General features: G+C 42.1%; 1 protein-coding gene across 1 annotated transcript in view; it reads right to left on the bottom strand.

The window, feature by feature from the left end:
• LOC311131785 (uncharacterized protein) overlaps positions 1–23,195 on the bottom strand; it is a gene marked incomplete at its 5' end in the record, with an annotated part of 40,112 nt that extends 16,917 nt beyond the window's left edge. The window contains 13 exons of the mRNA XM_084164916.1: positions 6–92; positions 314–388; positions 529–591; positions 683–724; positions 980–1,033; positions 1,986–2,189; positions 3,678–3,797; positions 5,641–6,888; positions 10,203–10,325; positions 10,886–11,048; positions 11,734–11,944; positions 12,882–13,043; positions 23,078–23,195. Of these exons, the coding sequence (XP_084021042.1) occupies positions 6–92; positions 314–388; positions 529–591; positions 683–724; positions 980–1,033; positions 1,986–2,189; positions 3,678–3,797; positions 5,641–6,888; positions 10,203–10,325; positions 10,886–11,048; positions 11,734–11,944; positions 12,882–13,043; positions 23,078–23,195 (2,670 nt within the window). The remainder of the gene's footprint in view (positions 1–5; positions 93–313; positions 389–528; positions 592–682; positions 725–979; positions 1,034–1,985; positions 2,190–3,677; positions 3,798–5,640; positions 6,889–10,202; positions 10,326–10,885; positions 11,049–11,733; positions 11,945–12,881; positions 13,044–23,077) is intronic.
• Positions 23,196–23,648: the final 453 nt, after the last annotated feature.

The raw sequence follows: 23,648 nt of genomic DNA, 5'->3' as shown, positions 1-23,648 counted from the left end.
CTCACCCTGGCCTGAGACAGAATGGCCTGAGCCTGGGCTTCCTGTGCTGAGACGACGGGACCCTTGTCTCCTCCACTGCTTCCGAAACGGAACTACAGAGAGAAAATACAATTATTCCCAATTACAGCATTTTGTCATCTTCAACCCACGACTCAGTAGTGGAGTCTGGGTAGGAGAAAGAAACGGAGGGAGAAGGTAAGGGGTGGAAACGAAGGGGAAAGAAAGAATGTAACAGGGTCAAAAACTAAAGTAAAGAGATAATGTAATAGGGTCGTAGAGATGATTGCCAGATGGGCATCAGTCGTTCACTCACGGGCAGCATGACGGACGTTCCAGGGGGGCCAGGGACGCCATCGGCACCAGGGATACCAGCCTTTCCAGGGATGCCCTACAGGAGGAGAAACCCGCACAGCACAGTCAGCCACTACAACAAGACAACTACATCTCAACCATAGTAAAACAATATATAAAGTTGAACTTGATCAGAAACACAGATATACAGTAGATAGAAGTTAAAGTAAGACTCACCCTCTCGCCAGGATCACCAACAGAGCCAGGAGGGCCAGATGGGCCATTAGGTCCAGGGAGACCCTAAGGGAAAAGAAGAAGAAGTTGGGTAAATAAAGGTATTCTATTCTATGAGACACATTTCAGTAGAAAGAGGTGGATGAAATGCACTTACTGCTGGTCCTTCTGGTCCTGGAGGTCCCTCAATCAACATACCCTGTGAAGAATGTAAAAAATGGGGGACTGTGAGAGATAGTGGTAGTATTTCAATATTAGACGTTGCTACTTATTTCCATATAAATTCCATCCACAGGAAATTCAGGGAATCCTCTGGTCTTGTGGTAACTTGGTGTTCGGAATGCTAAACTGCTTCTTGTGACTACTGAATGTTGTGGTGCCCCCTGTAGATGAGGAGGTCACAGTGCACAGGAGTAGTTGTATTAACTAAATGACAACATAAATGGCAACTCACAGGCTCAAGGACAGCAGGCTCTCCCTTCTCTCCTTTTACGGCACTCACTGAGGCCTGAGGAAAACACACATGTAACCCACAATACAGCACAGTCAATGCATATGCTTACAGACACAACACACATTCAACCAAGAGCTTTTGTCATACCTGTCGACATGGCGTGTAGCCAACATAGTGATGTAGAAATAATTATAAAGGTAGAAATAGTCATAAAAGCAACAACATGAAAACAGTTGATTCACACGTGACCCAAAGGTAGCTCAAAATTGTTCTATGGCACGGCCTTGGAGAAATTAGGTGTTGTAGCGTTTGTTTGTAAAGGCAATGGAACTATTTTATAGGTTAACCATTTCTCAATAGCATCGTTTCATAGGACATTTTGTAGCTACTTATCAAACTGGATAAATCAATGGATCATAAACAAGTTACAGAAGACATACCTGCAAATGATGTGTGCTGGGTTGATAATACCACATACACAACATAGTATTAATGAGAGATCCATTCAGTGCAGACAGAATATATACTGTGGTCTTTACTACCCAAAGGCAAATGAATAGAGGGTTTGAATCATAAAATGGTGGGCAAAAATATTGCTATTTACAAGGTTGTAGAAGCAATAAAGTTCACCTGTTTTATGTCCGAAGTACTGTAATCTTAAGAGTAGTCTAAAGAGACCACAGTGTCTAAGTGTATAAACAAATCATGTAAATAAGTCCAGCCCCTCGTTGGGCGCCAACTTTGAACAACTCTCCTCACTAAAAAGTATTCAGGGCATCCTTCCCTCGGGGCGACCTAAAACCTCTAGCTTAATAGCAAGTCCAAATGGAGACATACACATAGACAGGCATTAAAAACAAATGCGATCCGAGCCAGATCATTTGCTGCGCCTTTAGTACCTCTTTGTGTATGCATACTAAGTAGAGTATATACCCAGTATACACAAATCCTATTTCAGCTCCTGCTAGGATTGAAATTAAAATTTGGTGGAAGCGGAGTGACTTACGCCTCCCTCGTCTGTCACAGCGGACAGGGCGGGGCCCATGTTGCCATCGGTCTCTCCTTCGGGCAGGGGCTCGTTGTAGTCCTTGTAGGAATAGTCGTATTCCTTCATGCCCAGGTCTCCAGTCACATACTCCTCAGTAAAGGCCTCGACCTCACCACCTGCCTTGGCCAAATCTACCTCCTCTGCCACCAATGTCTCCTCCTCCTGGGGCAGAGCGATGACGGAATGGAGGTGCCAAAAGAGAGAAAAAGAGCAAAGAGAGAGAGAGAGAAGAAGAGAAAGACAGGAAGAAAAAAAGGATCATAGAAAAGAAATCCAAGATATTGACGAAAAGTAAAGTGACAGTAATGTCAATATTAAGAAAAGGTTGACAGTGAATGATAGATAAAGAAGCAGAGATACCGGGAGAAAAGGAGATGGCAGAATGTGTGGTAAGTCTTACCTTTTACAAAACACAGACACTGACAGAGGGACATAGAGCATAGTGACACCTGGTGGACATCAAAGGAACTGCCAGTTCTTCAGGTAATTTCCTCACCAATGCATGGAAAGCTTAAGGCTTATTCATGCTCCATTAATATCTCCATGAATTTCATTAAGGGCCTTCTGGTCTTTGAGGCCATCATCTCTTACACATGTAGGCATATTTATTATTAGGCTTATAATAATGGCATGTTTCCACCAAAGCTTATATGGTTTATCACCAGCTTGTGTGTTTGTGTCTAATGATTGAGTTTACTGAAAAGGAACTAGAATAATTGTGGGCTAGCAATACACTAATTAGTCATTCAGTATAATATTTAATTGTATAAGACTCACTGACACAACCACACAAGAATGAGATGAAGCACCCCACTTTGTGAAAACAAAAGCTGCTTCTTTTTTGCAAAACTATTACTATGTTACTTTTCCTATTCAACTTACCACTGCTGGCTATGTAAAACCTTATGTAACAGGTCCAACATTGATTATATAGATCAAAATGACTGAATAGAATGCTGGCTATTGAAATAAAGGAACCTATTTATTTCTCAATAGAAAACAAAACTCGGAAACCTTTCAAATTCAAATGACATTTTTAAAACGATTTACCATTTCTTCTTTGAAGATAATAATTAAAAAACACATACAACAGAACTGTGAGGAAAGAGTCACATTCTGGCAGATAGGGCTGAGGATAGCCACTATAATTAACTCTAAAAAATGCAGTTACATATGCTGTCAAACAAGAATGCATGATATCCATTCCTTTGCCGTGTATATCAAATATTCTTATGCGACTCCCATCTTCTCAAGACTTTTGTTCTTATTTCAAGACTAAATGTGTTATCAAATAGAATCTTGATATGAGAACAAAAAATTATCTTGGGTTAGGGAAAATGAGAGCCACATGAAAATGTTTGATTCGCCAAAATGAATGTGGTGCATACCTCTTTGAAAAAGTGTGGCATGTCTCATGGCACTGGTGGCAAAAAAATGCTAAAATGGTTAGGAGTGTTATGGTGCGTGACAACCTGTTAGACTACTTTGTTAAACTACAGGATGGCTGGGCTCACCTCCACATAGAAATTACTAGGAAGTATATAATAGTATCTAATAATGAATGTGTGTATTGACTTTAGCTGGGGAGTCTTTTGAACTAGTGTGATATCGCTGGTGTCTTCTCCCACTGTTTTGCTATGTGCGGTTTACCTGGCCAGTGGTCGCTTCTTGTCCAATCACCTCACTCTCTGGCTGTAGGACTGCCTCCTCATAATAATAATCCGTCTCTGTAGGGGTGTGGCCAGCCTCAGAATTTGCCGTTTCTACATCCTGATTGGTCAGGTCAAGAAGAGGTAGGGGGGGACCAGGGTGGAGGTAGGCAGGTTTGAATAAGAAAGGGTGGTTAGTTTAAAGATGGTCAGGATTATGACTGATGTGTTAAAAGAAAGGATGAGACACATTACAGGGGATGTTTGTCAGATAAAAAGGCAAACATCAAAGTGTTTTGCCAAATACCTCTCTGGCAAAACATGTTTTCAAAGTTTAGAAATGTCACTTTGAGTTAGAAAGACATTTTAGCAGTTAAAAAATCTTGATGACTATAAATGTTGCCATCTGCAAGATTTAGGAACTGTCCATACTAAAATGTCTTTCTTGAATTCCTGAAAAATGTTGACTGTAAAAAAAAGCCACAATGCCATGATAGGATCATTAGGTAAAGTCTGCTCTTCTGCTGATGTCAGAAGGTTGGAGAAGGCCTCAACTTGACCACCCCTGATGAGATACATTATCACTGTTATTAATAGCGGATGCATATTTTGTTTGGTATGCTCTGTGAAGTGGGAAAGACTTTAACCAAAGACATGGGAAAAAGTTTTAACCACAAAAAGCAGCCTCACAGAACAAGTTCAACTAGTTCCAAATAACCTCAGAGCAGAGGTATTCACAATAACTAAATACTTACTTGTTTTCAATCAGTGCACACTTATCTGATCATTGTAATACATATGGTTTTGACATTTCATATATATATTTTTAAACCATCTTAGAGCTTCATTACATTAACATACTCGCCCATCTCAATTCAACTTGCATGGTAATAGTAATTGAGCCAGAGGTCTACGATGTACACTGAATGAAGTTGAACTGACACCTAAGCATGTTTAGCGTGCTTCGTTTCTGTGAGACTGCTTCATTCATATTTAATTCAAATATGATCAAGACAGGGACACGTCTTTGAGAAAACACACGTTTGAGAGAAGTAAAGACAGAGAGAAATGTGAAAAGTTGTATTGTGTTGTCTACAGATTGTGTGGGTACATATGTTTTATGTCTCCTCTTTCTGTGTAAGAAACACATGCACACAGCTCAATCACTTCACTAGTGCACCACTCATTATTATTTAACGATGAAAAGACACAACAGGCCTTGTGTGAACATTGAGAACAGGTTCTGAGTTTCAGGAGCTTTGAAGGGGAGTTTGTAAGGAAACGGAGAGGAGACTGTACAGATAGCCATGCTTCAATATGACAGTCTGTTATACCGCTATATCATATAGGTTCTCACCATCATATAGATCATATGATATATAAACGGAGGAGAGGGTCCAGGTTGGTATGCGCCAACTTCCTTTCTGAGGACCAGGTAGTCCACCATCTAGCTAGGTTTTACACTCAATTCTATAGTTGTTAGTGGTTCAGTCGAAAAAGTATTGCAGTCACAATTAACGCAAATTCATAAATAGCGTCAAACTGTGCAGTTTTAGCTTTATAGATGGTAAATCCAAGATTTGTAAATTCTATGTATAATTTAGACAAGTATAAAACAGTTACTTCTTAAATAGATATGAATATGAAACAAATAAGTGTCACAGCTTTTTAGTATTAATGTAATCTATAAACTTAATATACCCATAGTGAAGGTATGTATCATTGTATACAAATAGTTGATCTTCTCTGCAGACCAACTTTATTTGAAAAGTGTGTCAAAAAAAGTCTAAACTCTTACGCCTAAAATGTGGCACTAAAACTATCATCCATTTAAAGCAGACACTACAAGCCTGCTTGTTCAACAAACATTTGCAGTAAAATCTGGATGGAGAACAACCTGGTTCCCAGAAGGGATAGGTGAAAGATACAGCTCTGGACTGCCACCACGGGCTCTTTGTTTGTACCTGTTGATAACCGTTGCCCAGTTTCTTCTTTGGTTTTTCCGGCACAGGGACGACGGTGCCAATGAATGCAGTCTTGCCGAAGGGAGGCATTTCTTTGGTCATCGATTTGACGTTATTTACATCAAGCACCACCTTAGTTCTCTCTGGCTTAGGGAAAGCAGGTGCAGGTGCAGGTTCTGGGCTTGGCAGCTCTTTCTTCGGTGCAGGTTTGAGGAAGGGAGGAACTTTGATGACAACTGACTCTCTTGGTTTGACTTTAGTGACCTCGGTTTTCGCTTCCTTAACCTTAGTGACCTCGGTTTTTACTACTTTAACTTTGACTTCGGTTTTTGCTACCACTACTTTGGTTTCTGCTTTTGCTGGTTTCACTTTGCTGACCACAGTTTTTTCTACTTTAACTTTAGTGACTTCTTTTTCTGGCTGTGCTTTAGTGGTTTCAGGTTTTGCTGCTTCTGCATTGCCATTAGCTTTTTTGTCACTGCTGCTTTTGCCATTTCCATTCACTTTCTTATCCTCAGCAGTTTTACCGTTGCCATTAACTTTGGCCTCACCATTTACTTTCTTCTCAACTACAGGTTTGCCATTGACCTTGGAATTACCATTTACTTTCTTCTCAACTATAGGTTTGGCATTGCCATTGACTTTGACGTCACCATTTACTTTCTTCTCAACTATAGGTTTGGCATTGCCATTGACTTTGGCGTCACCATTTACTTTCTTCTCAACTATAGGTTTGGCATTGCCATTGACTTTGGCCTCACCATTTACTTTCTTCTCAACTATAGGTTTGGCATTTACTTTTTTTTCGCCCTTTTTCGTGGCAGGTGTGGGCTTTGCCACTGGTGTGACTGTAGTGGGTTTGATCTTGGCCAGGAGGACTTCAATTGCAGTAGGTTTGGCTTTGGCTGGTTTGGCCGGGGCAAACTTGGCTTTGGTGGGCTTGGCGGCAGCAGGTGCGGCTTTAGCTGGTTTGGCTGTGCCCTCAAGCTTGGCAAGCTCTGCTTTCACAGGTTTGGATGAGGCAGGTTTTGCCACCTTTACTACAGGTTTGGGAGCCTTAACGACTATAGGTTTGTCCGCCTTAACTACTACAGGTTTGGGAGCCTTAATGACTATAGGTTTGTCCGCCTTAACTACTACAGATTTATCTGCCTTAACTACTACAGGTTTTTCTGCCTTAACTACTACAGGTTTATCTGCCTTAACGACTACAGGTTTGCGTTTGTCAGCCTTGCCATTGGCATCCTTCTGTTGTGCATGCGTATTGGTTGTGTTGTGTTGTAGTTTGTGAGGGTCGGTGTTGAGAGGGAGAGAGAGAGAGAGAGAGAGAGAGAGAGAGAGAGAGAGAGAGAGAGAGAGAGAGAGAGAGAGAGAGATACATTGGGGGTGGGAAGGGATGAAAGCACAAGGGATGGATAGATGGAGAGAGAAAGACAAGGGTGGATGTTTTGAGACAGTGATTTAAAGATGGCTTAGGCTTGGGTGATTTACTGAGACTGTTCTGGCATTACTGGATACAGCAGAAAGTGGGCAAAGGTGCTTTACAGTTCCTATAAAGAGACGTTGTTTCAATGTAGCACAGGAAAGATAGGAACTGAGCATTTTAAAGCCAATTGAAACCTTGACTAATTGGAGCAAGGTAGGAATGTTGCTATGTGCCAATGACAAGACTCAAATTACAACAGGGTTCAGTGTAGAATTATCTTTTGATAGTCAATTTAATACAATGTGTAGCCTAATACTCAGCTCGTACAGTGCCATGGATGCTGATCTCTCCAGTAATGCCATTCTCCATATTAAAAAAGCAGCATCTTTGTGCTAATGAAAACTGGAGCCTGTGGTTTGCGGAGGCACTGGGGATGTAACGATCAGGTAAAGCTGTAGCCAAGGACACTCTGAGAAGCCTCTGATGCACTGAGCCGTCCAACTGCGAGAGAGCTGTGAGCTCATAGCCACAGAGAAGCAGCAGCATTGGGTGTCAGGCGAACAAAAGTTAGTTTTACTGGGGTGTGATCTGATATCTTAACTAGTGAAGAAAATACACAGCTAGGAACAAATATATTCAAATTCAGGCGAATACAAAAATATGTACAGTGTGTGTGCATAAATGTAAAGAATAGCTAATTGGACATGCTATGGGAAACATGCATGGTACACATAATGAGATATTGACAACAAAGGGATAATATAACATAGAAAAGGGACATTAACAATCTCAGGCAGTCAAACTGAGACACAGAGAGATTGACAGACAAATGGGCAGACAGGGGCATATTTATGCCAGATCCAGGGGAAATGCATAACCATGGATGTACAGGGGGACAGATGCTTCGATACCTTACATTGACCAAAAGACAGGTAGACCGATAACACAGTCAAATATGTGGACGCATGCAGTAATATTTATACATATGAAAAGCAGAAATGCAGTGGTTAATTCCATAATGAATCAGACATGCAAATGATATGTTAATACGGACACACATGGCAGCCCTTTCTCACCCACTGCTGTCTGAGTAGAATAATCCTTCCTCATCCTCAGCTAGTTATTTTATACAAATGCTCCATTGTTTTGTCATAACTGAGACTCAAACTCAGTGATATGACGCTATCACTGAGTCTACCTTTAATGCTTACTTTCATACAAAACATGTACTGCATTAGGTTGTTATTTCCAAGTTGAGGGTAATAATCCATATTCATTCATTTTCCTTCCTTCTCTTGACAGTTGGTCCGGCCCAGTGTGGCCAGAGAATAAGGGAGAGAGGGGCAGTGTGTGCTGTACCTGAACCCCCAGTGCCCCCACATTGTAAACATACCTACACACACTCATATATACGACAATGACAACATGTAAATGACATTAATACAACATTAATAACACAATGTTAATACAATGTGATAGGTGAGGTGAAACGAGGTGATGTAAGAGGATGAGTGGTCATGTGAATGACACCATGAGAAGGGCAGTATTACAGAGGAGAGTATGGAGAAATAGAGTGACAGGGAGAGAGGCATGGTGACCTAAACTTTTATAATATGATATATATATATTACTTTTTTTACATACAGGGGTTATGAAAGGGATTTCTTACAGAAAGGGATTTCTTACAGTAAGAAATCCCTCTCATTGCTTAAGGTATAAATATACAAAAAACGATGTACATTTTTTTTCATGTACTGAGCCTGAACCTTATATTTGCCTTCATTCCTCTTTCTCTGTGCCTCTATCTCTCCCTCCTTTCCCTCTATTTTTATTATCTTGCTCCCTCTTTACCTGTTGAGTGGGGCCCCCTGGTCGGGAGGAGGGGGAGATGGACAGAGGGGGGGGGGGGGGGGGGGTTCTGTTTTTCCCCATAATAATAGAGGTACTCATGGTCATCTTACTCCTCATCAAAGTACTGATAGAGATGGGGGGTGGGCAAGAGGGTCATATAGGCAGAGGAATGAAGGACAGGAGGGGCGAAGAGTGAGTTTCAAAGGGAGAGAAAGGTAGAGGGGGTGAGGAGGAAGGCATGAAAGGAGAAGTGAAGGGGGAAATATGGTGGGGATGAGTGCATTGGAAAATAAAATAAATGTTTTTCGATTCATTAGGACTCCATGTGTCGATTAATGTCTGGAGCCATAGTAATGGAGACACGTGGAGGATCTTGATGAATGAGAAAACAAACGCAATGAATAAAACCACAGCGATTTATATTCATTCAACAGCACTTATTTCAGCAGCATTTCTAATACATGTTTTCTGTGATTGGTGCATCCAACGCGATACTTCTCCTTATAGTCATGAAATGAAATGATGAAGAGTAGAGAAGCAGTCTGATTGTATCATCCTCTTTCCATGACCTTTCTGTCTTCCATTTTGTTCTAAAACAGCACTTTTTTCAAGTTGAGTGCAAATCAACTGTCATTCAATGCTTGTGTGTCTTTATTGAAATAAGTATTGCATTAGGATTTCAACAAACCCAAAAAAAAATGTTACGACATTTTTACCAAGAGGAAACAAATGACATGAATTTACTTCTGATCAGTTTCTCATCCGTTTGCCTGTATTACTGAAGTACCATGTTTTTATTGTGTATTGTTTGTAGTGGTAAACAAAGGGCTCTGCTTTTATTTAATTCCCTCAGAACACACATAGGTGAGGTGGAAAGTGGATAGATACAAACTCATAATGCGAGAGGACAGAGCAGCACTTTGATGACTTCCTGGAGCTGTATATGTCTGGAGATGATGAGGCCTCACTGCCTTTAGTGAGCAGAGGGGTTTGTGTGGACATGCCTTCATATCAGTGAATATTGGGGCTAAGGATAGCAGCACAATGCTATTCTGTGTTGTGTTGTGTTGCACTGGGTTGTGTGGTCCTGAGTTGCTTTATGTTGTGGTCGTGATGTTTGAAGTAGCTGGACTGCATAGATAGACTCTAGTGACGTGAGCGCCATTGATACTAAGTGGTAAAAGTACTATATAAAAATGTTGTGCCTTGTAGTGGTGCAATGGTGAATCCTAATTCACTTACAGTTTACTGTTCAGTGTATGTGGTGTTTTGCTGTGTTACTCACGTATGTGTTGGGGTCCTGGGACTGGATCTTGGGTAGGGGGGAATCACAGTCGGGGCTGTAGTGTTCACAGAAGTCATAAGCAGCCTGAGGGTTGGATGCGATCAGCAGCTGTTGGATATCACCCTGTGGGAAATAGAAAACAAACAGAAAACTTCATTGAAATGAGAAGTAATATCATTTGAATCAGTTCCTGAGCTGAAAGCAGATCAGCTGCCTTTGAAGGAATAAGGGTTCATCAGGTTTTTGTTGGACAAACAAGAAGAAGAAGAACATGAAGGTTAATGAAGAACATTACAGTTACTCTGTCAATGTGAGTGGTTCAGCTTGGTAATAACATACATGGTAGCCTGTTTACTGAAGCAGATTGAACATCTTAATAAAAGTGCTACCACTACAACAGGTATTAACTGCAACCGTGTCCCAGTAGCCTTCACAATCCTAGCCCCTTTTCCTTCGATACCACAAACCTATAAGAACTTGATAGGTCAAAGAAAGAAGTTAGACCCATATTCAGTCTTTCTATCAATGCTCAGGAAGGAGAGGAGTTGAGAAAAGATAGCAGTCTAATAATATTGGGACAGGTATAACTCTATGGCACTAGTGTCATGTATATCACTATGGCACTAGTGCCATGTACAGCTCTATTGCACAAGTGACTAGTGCCTGACTGTGTGACCTCTGACCTGGAAGACCTCCTCGTCCAGCAGGCGTGCTCCGAACATGGTGATGCCCTTGGTGTCCACCACAGGGCTGTTGCTGCGGGGCAGGGCCCTGGTCATGCGCTTCTTACAGTCCAGGAGCAGGGTGACGTTCTTCTTCGACACGGAGATAGCGATGCGGTGCCACCTATAGGCAGGGAGGAGGTAAAGCACAACTGTGTAATGTGTTGGAGGGGGTTGCTTAAAGGAAACCCCAATGTATACAGTGTAAGTTGTACGTGTGTGTGTGTGTGTGTGTGTGTGTGTGTGTGTGTGTGTGTGTGTGTGTGTGTGTGTGTGTGTGTGTGTGTGTGTGTGTGTGTGTGTGTGAAAGACTTATAACAGTCTGTTTTCGAACCTCTCCACTGGTACCCCCAGCCGTTCCATGTGTTTGAACTATTCCAGAGCTAGCACACCAGATTCAACTTGTCAACTAATTATCAAGCCCTTGATAGGTTGAATCAGTGACTTATTTCACGGCTACAACTAAATTGTGAAACGTCTGGGAGTCCTTGAGGAGCGATTTGAAAACCACCGTTCTGAGACACTGAGGCAAAATTTGTCAAATTTCATAACAACCCTGCAAAATCTGACCTATCAAGAAGATATTCATATGATATAATACAGTTGCATAAAACAAAAACAACAAATACTGAAAACCCTAGTCCATCAAACCCAGTACACATGCAAACACTGAAAACCCCAGTCCATCAAACCCAGTACACATGCAAACACTGAAAACCCCAGTCCATCAAACCCAGTACACATGCAAACACTGACACAGACACACACACACACACACACACAGAGCCGCGGGATGTGTTGTTACTGACTTGCCGTCGGCCAGGTTGACGCCGCTGAAGAGGGGGTAGTCCTCGGGGGCGGGCTTGCCGGTCTGGTCCTCGTACAGGAAGACGGGGGAACGTCCCAGCTCCACACCCAGCTGCTGGACACCCTGCTCACTGTAGATGGACAACAGGAAGGCCTGGAGGCCCGCATGGGCCTTGACCAGGGCCATGATGGAGAAATTCTCCGGGAAACGACCTGGAGGAGAGGGTTGGAAGAGGAGGCATGAAGGGAAGAAGAGGAGAGGAGAGAGGGAGGCATTGGGGGAAGAAGGAAGAGAGGAGAGAAGGAGGAATTGGGGGAAGAAGGAAGAGAGGAGAGAGTGAGGCATTGGGGGAAGAAAGAAGAGAGGAGAGAGGGAGGATATTAGACACAGTAGCGGGGTAGACGATTGATGACAAATTAGAGTTAGGGGTGTCTAAGAGCAGACAGCTGCACATTTTATTGGAATTTAAAGGATTGAAGTGTGAACAGACATAAGAGGTGGGTGTAGAAAAATCAAAAACCCAGACTAAGAAAATGAGCTTTCAACCACATAAGTGCTACTTACTATCCTAGTGCGCTTCAGGGTCTCAGACGGTAGTTAGTTGGCTCTTCATTTGTTTAGGCTATTCCAAAGCCATTTCAATTTCACATGCTCTTGCATGAAATAATGATATGCCTAACGCAAAAGCAATGTAACACTAAAGCTGCAAAGTTATGGCCCAACTATCCTCCTTATGGTAATTGTAAGATGAAAATAAACATTAAAAACTAAAAACAATGATAGGAACAAAAATAGCAATCACGACACATTACAAAAATACATTCACAGAATGCACGTGGCATACATTGTATGCCCCAGTCTGTGTCCATTGTTTCAGCAATCCATCCCATTTACAGGTAATGTCGACCACATCTTTCCAAGTCAATCTGAGAGATGAGGTATGTTGTAGCGTCAGTCCAGTTGAGGCCTGGGTCGTGTTCATTAGGGCACTCAATGGAAAACATTTTAAAACGTTTTGCAACAGAAAACAAAAATGAATGTTTCTTATTAGGAAAGTCCAGGTAATCCCTCCCTGTTTGAGTCCACTTTCTTCCATTTGCTGCCTAATGAACACGACCCTAGTTAGACATGGATATAGAGGTACTGTACCTGAGAAGAGTTGATTGGTGGGGGCAGAGATCTGGGCCTTCTTGGTGATGCGGTAGGCATGGTCACCAGAGCCGGCACGGCGGGAGGTGCAGAAGCCTGGAACCTTCCGCACCCCCTCGGGGAGAGAGGGCAGCTGCAGCATCCGCAACACATCTACTGGATCTGAGGAGAGACGGAGAGAGAGAGAGAGGGTTAATAGACAAAACTGCATGGAGTTATGGTCGTGATCCTTTGTTACATATTCATGAATGGACTCTATCATGATATAGTTTTGACATTGATTGCAATTGATTAGAATCATCTTACATATCATAATACGTTTCTGTATAGGTCATGGTCTGAGACCCACCACCATTCCAGTTAGATTTGTAGATTCAATATTAGGCCTATATCCTACAGTTACACTCATCAGATGTCAAAGTATCATAGACATAATTATTGCTGTAAGGAAAATAAATGCAAAAGCTTTTACGGCAATAGAAAGTCCCCAAGTCTAGTCCACCATCTTATACACTCTATCTAACCTGAGGAACAGTCTCCTCTATTCTACCAGTGTCTGTCAAGCAAACATAACAAGTACCATAAATGTGATAGTGCTGAGTCATGGAAGTCTGTGCAAACAGAATACACCGACCGCAGACATCACCGCCAATCTCACATCCTGCCTCCATACCAGGTATGACTGTCTGTCACCCATACTTTGCTTGGCTGAACCAATGGGCTGACTCCTCAGGGCCAGTTTCCCTACATTAAGCCTACATCTGGACTAAAAAGCACTTTCAATAGAGATTCTCCATTTAGCGTGCTCTTTAGCTAAGACTAGGCTTAATCTGGGTCTGGGAAACTGGCCCTCACTCAATGTGCCACGTTGAACCTGTCTATTCTGCCCAAGTAAGACTTGGGTTGGATAAGATGTGGAATGCTACTGCCTTATTCAATCAAACCAGGAAACAGAGTTTCTGAGATAAGTCAAACAACTTGCATGCTTGAATTAATGTACTCAACAAAGCAATTATTCCTTCAAACATGCTCTATTACCTAGCAGGATTAATCGTTTTGACTCCACCCAGTTACCAATTTAGCCGGAATGGGGCCCTTGGTTGGTTCAGGAATGTGACTAAGTTCCTGGACACTCCAACAAGAGAGCAGTGTGTACAGCCTAAGCAAGTTAAGTACTCCCATCTTTCTTCACTATGTTTCAGAGGAGGGACTTTTCTCAAGGATGTATTATTTCATTCAGAGATGGTCTTGGCTGCTCTATCTGTGTTCGAGACGCTAGGTACATTTTTCTATACTGTTAGTGGGCGGCAAAGTTTCATTTATAGTGCACCCTGCAGTAACACTAGTCCTAATATCCTTATGATGCCAGACAAGCATTTTAAAGGCAGGAATTATTGGAATGACTGAATTTCCACAGATATGAATTCAAATTACAACTTTGTCTTTATTGTTGCCATTTCATAAAAAAAACAGTAAGCCACATTTACTATAGCCATTTCCAGCCTATTTAATAAACAGCACCTTTGAAATGAAAGAGAAAAGCAATCCTAGCCTGGAATAGGAATGTATCTTTTGATTCATTGAAAAAATGTCCCAACCAAAGCACATTCATATGGAATGATAGGATACTATTATTCCCATAAACCAGCATGTACTCTGTATTGGAGTCTCAATACCAATGAACTGGACCATATGATATTATATCATTTTCATCACAATGATCCAATACAGGCTAATTGTGTTTAGGTGACACCCTGCTAGCAACCTGTTTGAAGGCCTTAGATGACAGATGGTGAACTCTCAAATGGTGCGTTAATATTGACTCAGAGAATCGGGACCTCAGCCTATTACCAACACACTAACTCAGAGAGAGGACGGATCAAGGGTGTAGCAGAGAGGGAATTCTCTACAGACAGAGAGAGGGAGAGTGATATTGTAATGCCCCATTTACTCTCCAAAACAGGAACTGAGAGAACAAGACGGGGGGGGAGAGAGGGAGAGAAAGAGAGAGAAGGGGGTGGAAAGAGGGAGAGAGCGAGGGAGCGAGGGAGAAAGAGAGAGGATGAGAGAGACAGTGAGAGAGGGACGAGAGCGAAAGAGGATGAGAGAGGGAGGAGGAGAGAAAATGCAGGCAGCTCGGCCCTGTGATGCTGGATACGGTATCAGATTCCTCAGCAGGATCACACGCACAATGAGCACCTCTGTTTCGGCCCGCTCACCGCTGCTCTGCTCAATGGGCCCTTCCTGCCAGGAGGCCTTGGGAGAGGAGGACGAACGAAAATATAACGTCAAAAACACACACCCACAAAAAAAACATACAAGGAGTGGAAAATATGGAGCCAGACAGGGGTAGACAAGGCAGGCAAGCCCCCGCTCTCTCTTTGCCTGCTTTTATTTATCCTTTCTCCCTCTCCTTTAACCACTCACATATGGTCACAGAGTAGAGACCACCCTGTACACAGCGTCATTAAAGGGGAGTACCAGGTGTGTGAAGGGAGTTAACACCCTGTACTGTAAATGATTTATTCACAGTTGCATAAGTTGCTTTATTCACAGAAGCATAGTAAAAATTAAAAATTAAAACGATGTTTTATTGTCACATACACCGGACAGTGAGCTACAGTGATTATGGAATCACAGTCATTGAACTAGCCTATCCATTTTCTTTCACCCAAATAGCCTACATACAGTAGTATACTCCAACCATTATCAACCAGGATGTTAGAAATTGTGTCTTTTATATGTAGGCCTTGTTATCAACGAAAATGATTCACATATAGCATTAAGCCCAATCAAAACAATCCTAAATGTAAGACTATTGGAAAATGTAGTGCAATGTAATGAAGTTCAGGTAAAGAAACAGGAGCGGGACGGCTGCTTTAATGTAATTAACTTAATTGACCACTAGATGGGGCTAGGTCAGACACAGAACTCTCCTGACAGCTGTTAGAAAGGAGCCTGTTCAGGAGGGTGAAACGTGACAGAACGCTCAGATAGAAAAGGACTGTGTAGAGCAGATGTGATTGTCTGTCAGGTAGAATAAGGACTCCTGTTAGCTCTGTTTGTTACATTTCTATCTGCACTTCCATGTCTTATTTCACCTTCAATTCTTTCCAAAGGTATAATTAATGTTAAAACACAAACGATATATTGAGGCCGAAAAGCAATCTATGCTTTGATAGGATGGCAAAAAACTCTAAAGGGTATAGCCTACTGTTTCATTGTATTCATGACAGAATGCATACTGTACAGCACACACACTAAGGCACACACCACACACACCAATAAAACTGAACATAACTGATCACAGTTTAAACACGTACTCCATACATCCAGGCCAATACATCTTTGACCATAAAACAGTTAACTGACCCAAAACCAACGGAGTGAAACAAACAATCCTGTTGTCCAAACACAGAGACTCCGAACAGACACTGTTGAAGGAGACTAGGTGACATGACATACACACACATGCTAAACAGAGCCCTATGAAACCACTGCAGACCAGACCAGTCACACTCCAGATGACCCTCTAGGCCGGTGCACTGGTTCCCATTAACATCGCAGAGCTTTTGTAACCCTGTCCAACGTTAAACAAGGAGGCTAAGAAACCAGGACTGAGGAGCGTTCTTCACCTCACCCCGTGGGTAACCTCTTGTTTACCACCTCGACCCCCTGCTCCTTTCACTCTTTCTTCTGGGGCATCCTCGTACGGCGCCAAATACCAGACAGACACACAACCTGACACCTTGACCCCTGACCTCTCACCTTTACTGTCACACCAAGCTGACATTGTTAGAGCGAGACAGAGAAAGAGAGAAAAACAAAGAGAGAGAACAGAAAAGTGTTACAGACAGGATGGAATGAGAAGGAGACAAAAATAGGAAGTGAAAAGAGCTAAAACATAGAGGACATGGAAGATGATTGAAGATGATTCTTGCCTTTAAAAAAGGCAAGAATCCAGACCAAAACCAAGTTTGTCCTCGATTTCCTCTCTTTCGTGCAACTCTCACTCTCCCTCTCTCTCTCGTTCTCTCCAGCCAACCACAATAGTTAGGCGTGTGTGTTCAGCTCAGACTGGGGGTTAGGCCTATAATTTACATCATTCTCTATAGTTATAATGTATTTATAATCATCCATGTACACAGACAGAAAATCCATTATAAACAACCACACTATAAAAAGGAGTTATTGAGACATGATATACATATATTTATATACAATTAGGATTTAATATGAAAGAATGCACAATGCGGTAGAGATTTCAAAGAGGGTCAGATGTTTGGAAGGGTTGCCTGGGGTAAGTATAAGAGGCTATTGAAGATTGACGAACTCAACCTCAAGTTGAGAAACTTCTAACGACTTCTAACCATCAAACATTCCACAAAAACAACTGATGAAACCTTGCCATATCGTATAATTCAAGAAAAAACTTGTCGTCTGACATGTACATGCAGTGTTTGGTACAATCAACGTTTTAAACAGCCTAGCTAACACACCTCAATGTCTTGTCCTAATATGGTCATGGATATCTCCAAACATGTTTCATTTGACAGAGACATTACTAGACAGGAGATCACATTATCAGACAATCAATTGTAGCCCCTGACTACAGCTTAGGCCTAACCTCGTAACGGTTGCACTTTATTTTGTCTGAGACCTGCAGCCTCTGAAAAAAACATTCAGTAGAGTAGAAGGTCACAATCGGTGCTATAAAGAAGATCACAAGTCAATGCTATACCCATTTCTCTATGAGATCGTACCCTCAAGCAATTCTGGGTGAATGGTAGGATAAGACTAGCTGGACAGTATGGTGGACAGTGGTGAATCACAGCTCATTCTGTTGAACATAAAGCCAGTGAGGAGGTGGATTAGCTATAGCCTGGTTAAAACAGACTGAGTGCTACGTTCACTAATGTTTTACTTTGAGCGTAGCGTTCTGTCTGGTTTAACCAGGCTAGGAAGATGTAAACCTAACCATTGCCCTATGCTACAAAGGGTAGGCATATCCCCGATCGGCAGTTCTACTGCAGAGTGCCAACGTGGACCGCGATGAATGTGGTGCAGTTCAGCCAGTGACTCAGTTGGGCCTAGGATAGGATTAGCCCTAAGGGAGGATACGTGGACCACAATATGATAGGCCTTGGTAGTCAACTAAAACATACAGCCCAGACAGCCACCGCCAAATAAAGAACTGAAGCAAAGTTGGAAGGCTAAAATACTGCACATGTCTTCTTGGCAGTTAGGCCTAGTATCCAATAGAAGTACAAGCAAGAATCCCAACTCAGGAAGTAACAAGATAGTGCCCTTCCATGTTAAACACATGGCTTAACTAGTCCCACATCCTAACCAGGTGCTCCACAACTCTGTTTTACATGTAGGCCTAAGTCCAAATTCAATGCCTTATATAGATACACAACATAAACTTTGTAATGTAACATGGCTGCCATACAGCTTTACACCACTCTACACAATCATGAGTCTGACTGGTAAACAGTGAAACCAACCAGACTTTAGCAAAGTATACCGAAGAGCTTACACCCCATTTATCACTGAGCCTAGGAATGGTGATAAAGTCAGGCTTGTTAAATAGTGCTGTGGAACTATGTAGATTACAGAACAATAAGGTATCATCATCGTTTATGGAGACCCTTGGCAACAGCCCATCCGAATTTGGAAATTCCCCTCAGAAAATCACCTAACATTTTGAAATCTTTATCGGTGAACATTATCTCGAATTAGAACATCATGTGAGGTGGGACACGATGGCAGGCTATGGTTTTTCATCTCTAAATGGCCCAATATGTTATATGAAGGGGGTCAGGGGTGGTATAGACCATACAAGCAGCCATTTAAACACAGCAACTGGTCTGGATTCCCGTGAATTGTCCCCAAAAGCAAAGCTGTCAGACTCTCTTGCGCCAGGGGCTCTGCAACCATACATTGTGCAAATCATAGGTCTCTAAAACACTTATCGTGATCAAAAACGACACAAAATAGCAAGAGAATTCTAGATGACTAGGTCCATAAATTATAACTTCAGTTCTGGAGTTAGACTTTGCAATAGCAGAATGCATTATCTGTCATTTATATTCTTACATCTCATGCATGTCCACTCATGGACAGCTGATGCCTTCAAAACGTATAAAATATTGCCAGTCTGAAATAATTGATACAAATCTACATGCAAAAGCACCCATCTGAGTTCCCAGACACTCCAACACACTTCCTACAACCAGGAAAATGACAGTGATTAGTCTACCAGGAACAGTAGGTCTAGACTGACAGTGTATGATTATGCTTTGGCAAGTCCATTTTCAGAAAACCCTTGAAGGAAAGATGTCTAACTATCTCTCTCGCAAAACCCAAATAATCTCCTCAAAAGCAGAGCGCTGAAAGGGCCTCTAGTCTGATGGGCTACTGCGGTTAGTCTGAAACGTGACTATGACATTTATGGTTGGCGGCGAAGTGAACTGGGTAGGCCCTTTTGACACTGCAAGACTTCTGATTTACAGCTTTACATGGTTGATACGCAGTTAGGGCCTTCGGTTGTGCATGTTTCACATCTACAGTATTGCCGCAGTCTGGGCCAAGCCCTAAGTCTATCTCTGGGTGTGCGGAGTGGAATGTGGGCAACTGGGGGTGTGGGTTCATGACCAATTGTGGACGCTTTGATGCCCTTTTGGTTTTCCTTTGTGGGTTCTTGACCGACCCTGAACCACTCATCAACTCTCATGATAAGTGAATGGAGGAGAGGGACTCCTCTCATGGTACACTAACACTAGGGCCTTGTGACTGAACAGTATCTGGTATTTAGTGTGCTGGTCTGATGAGCTCTGCACCACTGCTGCTACCTGTTGGAGGCAGCTAAAGCGGCTATGGTACTGCTCAACTTCAGGGACAACATGCAACTGGACAAAAGCCACAAGCATGCCAAGGAGAGAAAGAGGGAGAGGGGAAAAGAGAGAGAGAGAGAGAGAGAGAGAGAGAGAGAGAGAGAGAGAGAGAGAGAGAGAGAGAGAGAGAGAGAGAGAGAGAGAGAGAGACAGAGAGAGACACAGAGAGACACAGAGTGACACAGAGTGACACAGTGAGAGAGAGTAAGAGAGAGTGAGAGAGAGCGAGAGACAGAGAGAGCGAGAGAGAGAGCGACGGAGAGTGAGAGAGTGAGTGAGTGAGAGAGAGCGAGAGCGAGAGACCGAGAGAGCGAGAGAGAGAGAGAGCGAGAGAGTGAAAACAAGAAATATGTGAATAATACGTCCCACAGGACACGGGAAAAAATACAAGACAAAGGACAATAAAGTGGACAGGCCTCCAGTTGCAGAGTACACATAGATAAATACTCACACTTACGTACACCCACAAGCATGCCTGTGGCATAGGCTGAGGACAAATAGCCAGGGCCCTACTGGTCTGCCACACAGTGGCTCTATTCACTACCTCTGTGACTGCCAGGGGGAGAAAGAGTGAGAGAGCGCAGGGGAAAGCGGGTGTGAGGGAAGGTGTTTTGGTTAGAATAAGTGAGACAGACCGTTCTTTGAGAATGATTGCTTTGAAATGAGGTTAAGGAACATCCATGTTAAGAAAATATTGCCCACCTATTTTGTTAATGTACAAAACCCTGCTTTCATTCCTTTTACCCTCTGTGTCTGTCATGCTATACATCCCAGTGGGATGAGCATAAACAGTAGGGCCAGACATTCTGAGGGAGCCACCACAGCACAGTCCATCTTTAATTCGGCTTTCATTGCCTGGGTGGGGACCTGTTTAGTCTTTAGTGTATAGCCCATATCCAAATGCCATTTGTGAACATCATAAACCAAGAAGCTCTCACACAGTAGCATGGGCAGTAGCAGGGGTTTGAATGAACGTTTAGATACTGCCTCTTCGTACTGATGTGCTTAAGGCCATTCCCGCGCAATTATGCACGAGTGTGCCCAACTATGGAAAGAAGATTATATGAATCCATCGAATATTCTGTTCGTTAACTACGAATTCTAATAAATGGAAAGCACTTCTGAACATTAAAATTATCTTATGCATTTTTGCAAGCACACTCCATCCATATAGGTCATAACGTCAGAAAAACAGTTCAAGGTGTCAGAGACACAGAGGTGCACATTCATTTGAAAGGGGCATTTCCACACCCGAAATGGAAAAAAATCCATAGGGTTCACAGACGCATATACACAAACACAACTGTACAAAGCGAACATACACTCCGAGACACTTACGCATTCACTCTCGATACCGCTCTCTCTCTCTTCGACTAACTCTTGCAGAAGCGCACACTACCGTATAATAACCTATTAATAAAAAGCAAAAATGTTCAGACATCCTCCTTCAAAATACACACAGCAGTCGGACGACGGGAAAATGCAATCGGCTCTGCAATCTGAAATTGGAACTCGAGCCAAGGAAAACAGAAGAGCGCACAAATTATGGTAGAAACCCCCATCAGTACACACTAGCATCTATTCCCACTTAAAACGCCTCGGGCATTAAAGCGTAATCAACCAAAACTGCAAATGAAAGTCGCATTCATCCAATGTTGCACCCGAAGAGAACAGCTGTCTTTTGAAAATGCTGGCTATATTAATCTATTACATTGCCAATATCTTGCAAGAGGTTTCCCACGCAGGCACTACAAGCAGTGCTCTTCTTACGTGGGCCTCATACATTTGGGATAAAGCTCATTATGCAATTGCTATATAAAACTGTAGGATATTATTATGTTATAATATAATTATATGAGTGCCTATTATATTAGCATAATAAGGTGTCAACTTTAATGGTTCAATTGTAGGCCTATTCAAATTGGCCAAGATTGTTATTAGTTACCTATGTCCAACTGAATAAATAAATAATTGATAAATGTCAAATTCTACAAAAGTAACATTTTACTAAGAGCATAACTAGTAGAGTTGAGGGAATGAATGGTACCTCTGTGTTAAAAATGACGGAAAGATCCAAATGCGCATGTTATAATCTAGTGGTCAGTCACGGAATTACCGTCCTGCCTTGAAGACATTCTTTGACACCAAATTCTTCGAAAAACAATTATGCATTGATGCTGTTGAATCTTAAAATAAACAGTTAACCATGTTTAATTAAAAGTATTATAATCATAACGATAACTGATTATAAAAACCTAATTATTAGTATACCTAATTACAATTATTGATCGGCTATTAGGCTATTATTAATAATAAACTGTTGTTGTTTGCTTTAAACTGCTTATTGTTCAAAAGGATCATACAAATCAATAAAATGATTCAATCATGATACAGTAACTTCATAAAAACAATGGTAACTATTTTTAGAAACCCAAAAAACAATAGAGGTGACCAATGTTAAACAACGTAAGTTATGGGCTATCACAAGTAGACTCTCCTCACAAAACAAAAGGGTGATGAGAGGTGATAAGGAGGGGCGAACTGGTAAACATCTAATCAAGTCACTATAACATGTCCACAGTCATTACTTTGACGTTGCCACTGTATATCCACATACGCACAGACCTACATCCAGTAGTGAAGAGAACGATAAATCAGACGTGAACTCCAAAGTAGCCTAGCTCAGTATAATGTTGGCTGCTGAACGCACCGTCCTATCCTATGGCCCCGTCTGGAATGAAAAGCTCATCCATGCGCAATGGCGCACGAGCTTGTCAAAAAATTTCAAAAAGGTAACTTAATTCCTCCTTAAAGCAATAATTCCTCCACTTAATTCGTTTAAAGATATTGTCAAATGTAGAAGAAAACATTACATTTACAACCACCACAAAAAACGTCTAAATATACCCGAAATGGTTGAGCGGTTGGGCTAACTGCAACAGGGAACTGACTGACACCTGTCAGCGCAGCGCCTTTCACCACGGTCTCTTGAGGAAGAAGACATGAATGCCTCAAAATATTGTTTGAGAAAAACATTAAATTAGTTATAAACCCTATTCAGAATGTACTGTTTTTAGGTAATTTAGGCTAGCAGTAGGCTAAACTACCACAGGTCACCTGTAAACCTAGGCTACAATCGTTGGAAATCTTGCCAAATAGCATCACTTTTCGAAAGCAAATAGCACGGTACAGGCAGTCAGTGCTTGACAATTCTGAGATTTGGTACAATATACATGGCATTTCAGACAAATATTTAGCTGCAAAGTCTCACTGGAACGCTTAAAAGAAAAGCCATCTTACCTGCTCGAGCCACGGGTAGTTGGCACAGCGCGAGCACCAGGGTTACCAAGGCAAAAGAGGAAAGGTCCACACGCCATGGTCTCCGCTTCTTCCGAAAAGGGCAATCTCGAATATCCATAGTTTTGTAGTTGTTTGACGTTGGACTATAAGGTAGGATATGTTCAAATTAGTTATCCTCTCTCACAGAAAGTCAGTCGAAGAGAGTTTCGACTGGACCTTCTGTGAGGCAAAAAAAAGAGAAAAAGGCACGTCTTTTACCTCTCCTTATCGCTTCTTTAATAAGTGACCTATATCTACCTATGCTATGTACAAATTTAAATAGTAAAAGGGGTACGGGCAATAAATATTTGATTTTATATCCCTAGTGCTAAAGCTCCATTGAGTCAGCGGAGTGGATATGAGTACCCACAGCAGAGAGAGACCTGAAATCACTCTCTCTCCTTTCTCTTTCCCCCTTCCTACTTTCTCCCACGAAAAGTGAGCGAGCGTGTGTGTGCGTGAGGAGAGAGATAATGACTGAGTGGCAGAGGGGAAGGAGGGAGGGAGAGATTGTGCGTAATTGCGCGCGCGG

This window comes from Coregonus lavaretus (assembly GCF_964263955.1).
Source record: "Coregonus lavaretus genome assembly, chromosome: 7".
In the NCBI taxonomy this organism is placed as follows: domain Eukaryota; kingdom Metazoa; phylum Chordata; class Actinopteri; order Salmoniformes; family Salmonidae; genus Coregonus; species Coregonus lavaretus.
This window is presented reverse-complemented; position numbering and strand designations above follow the sequence as displayed.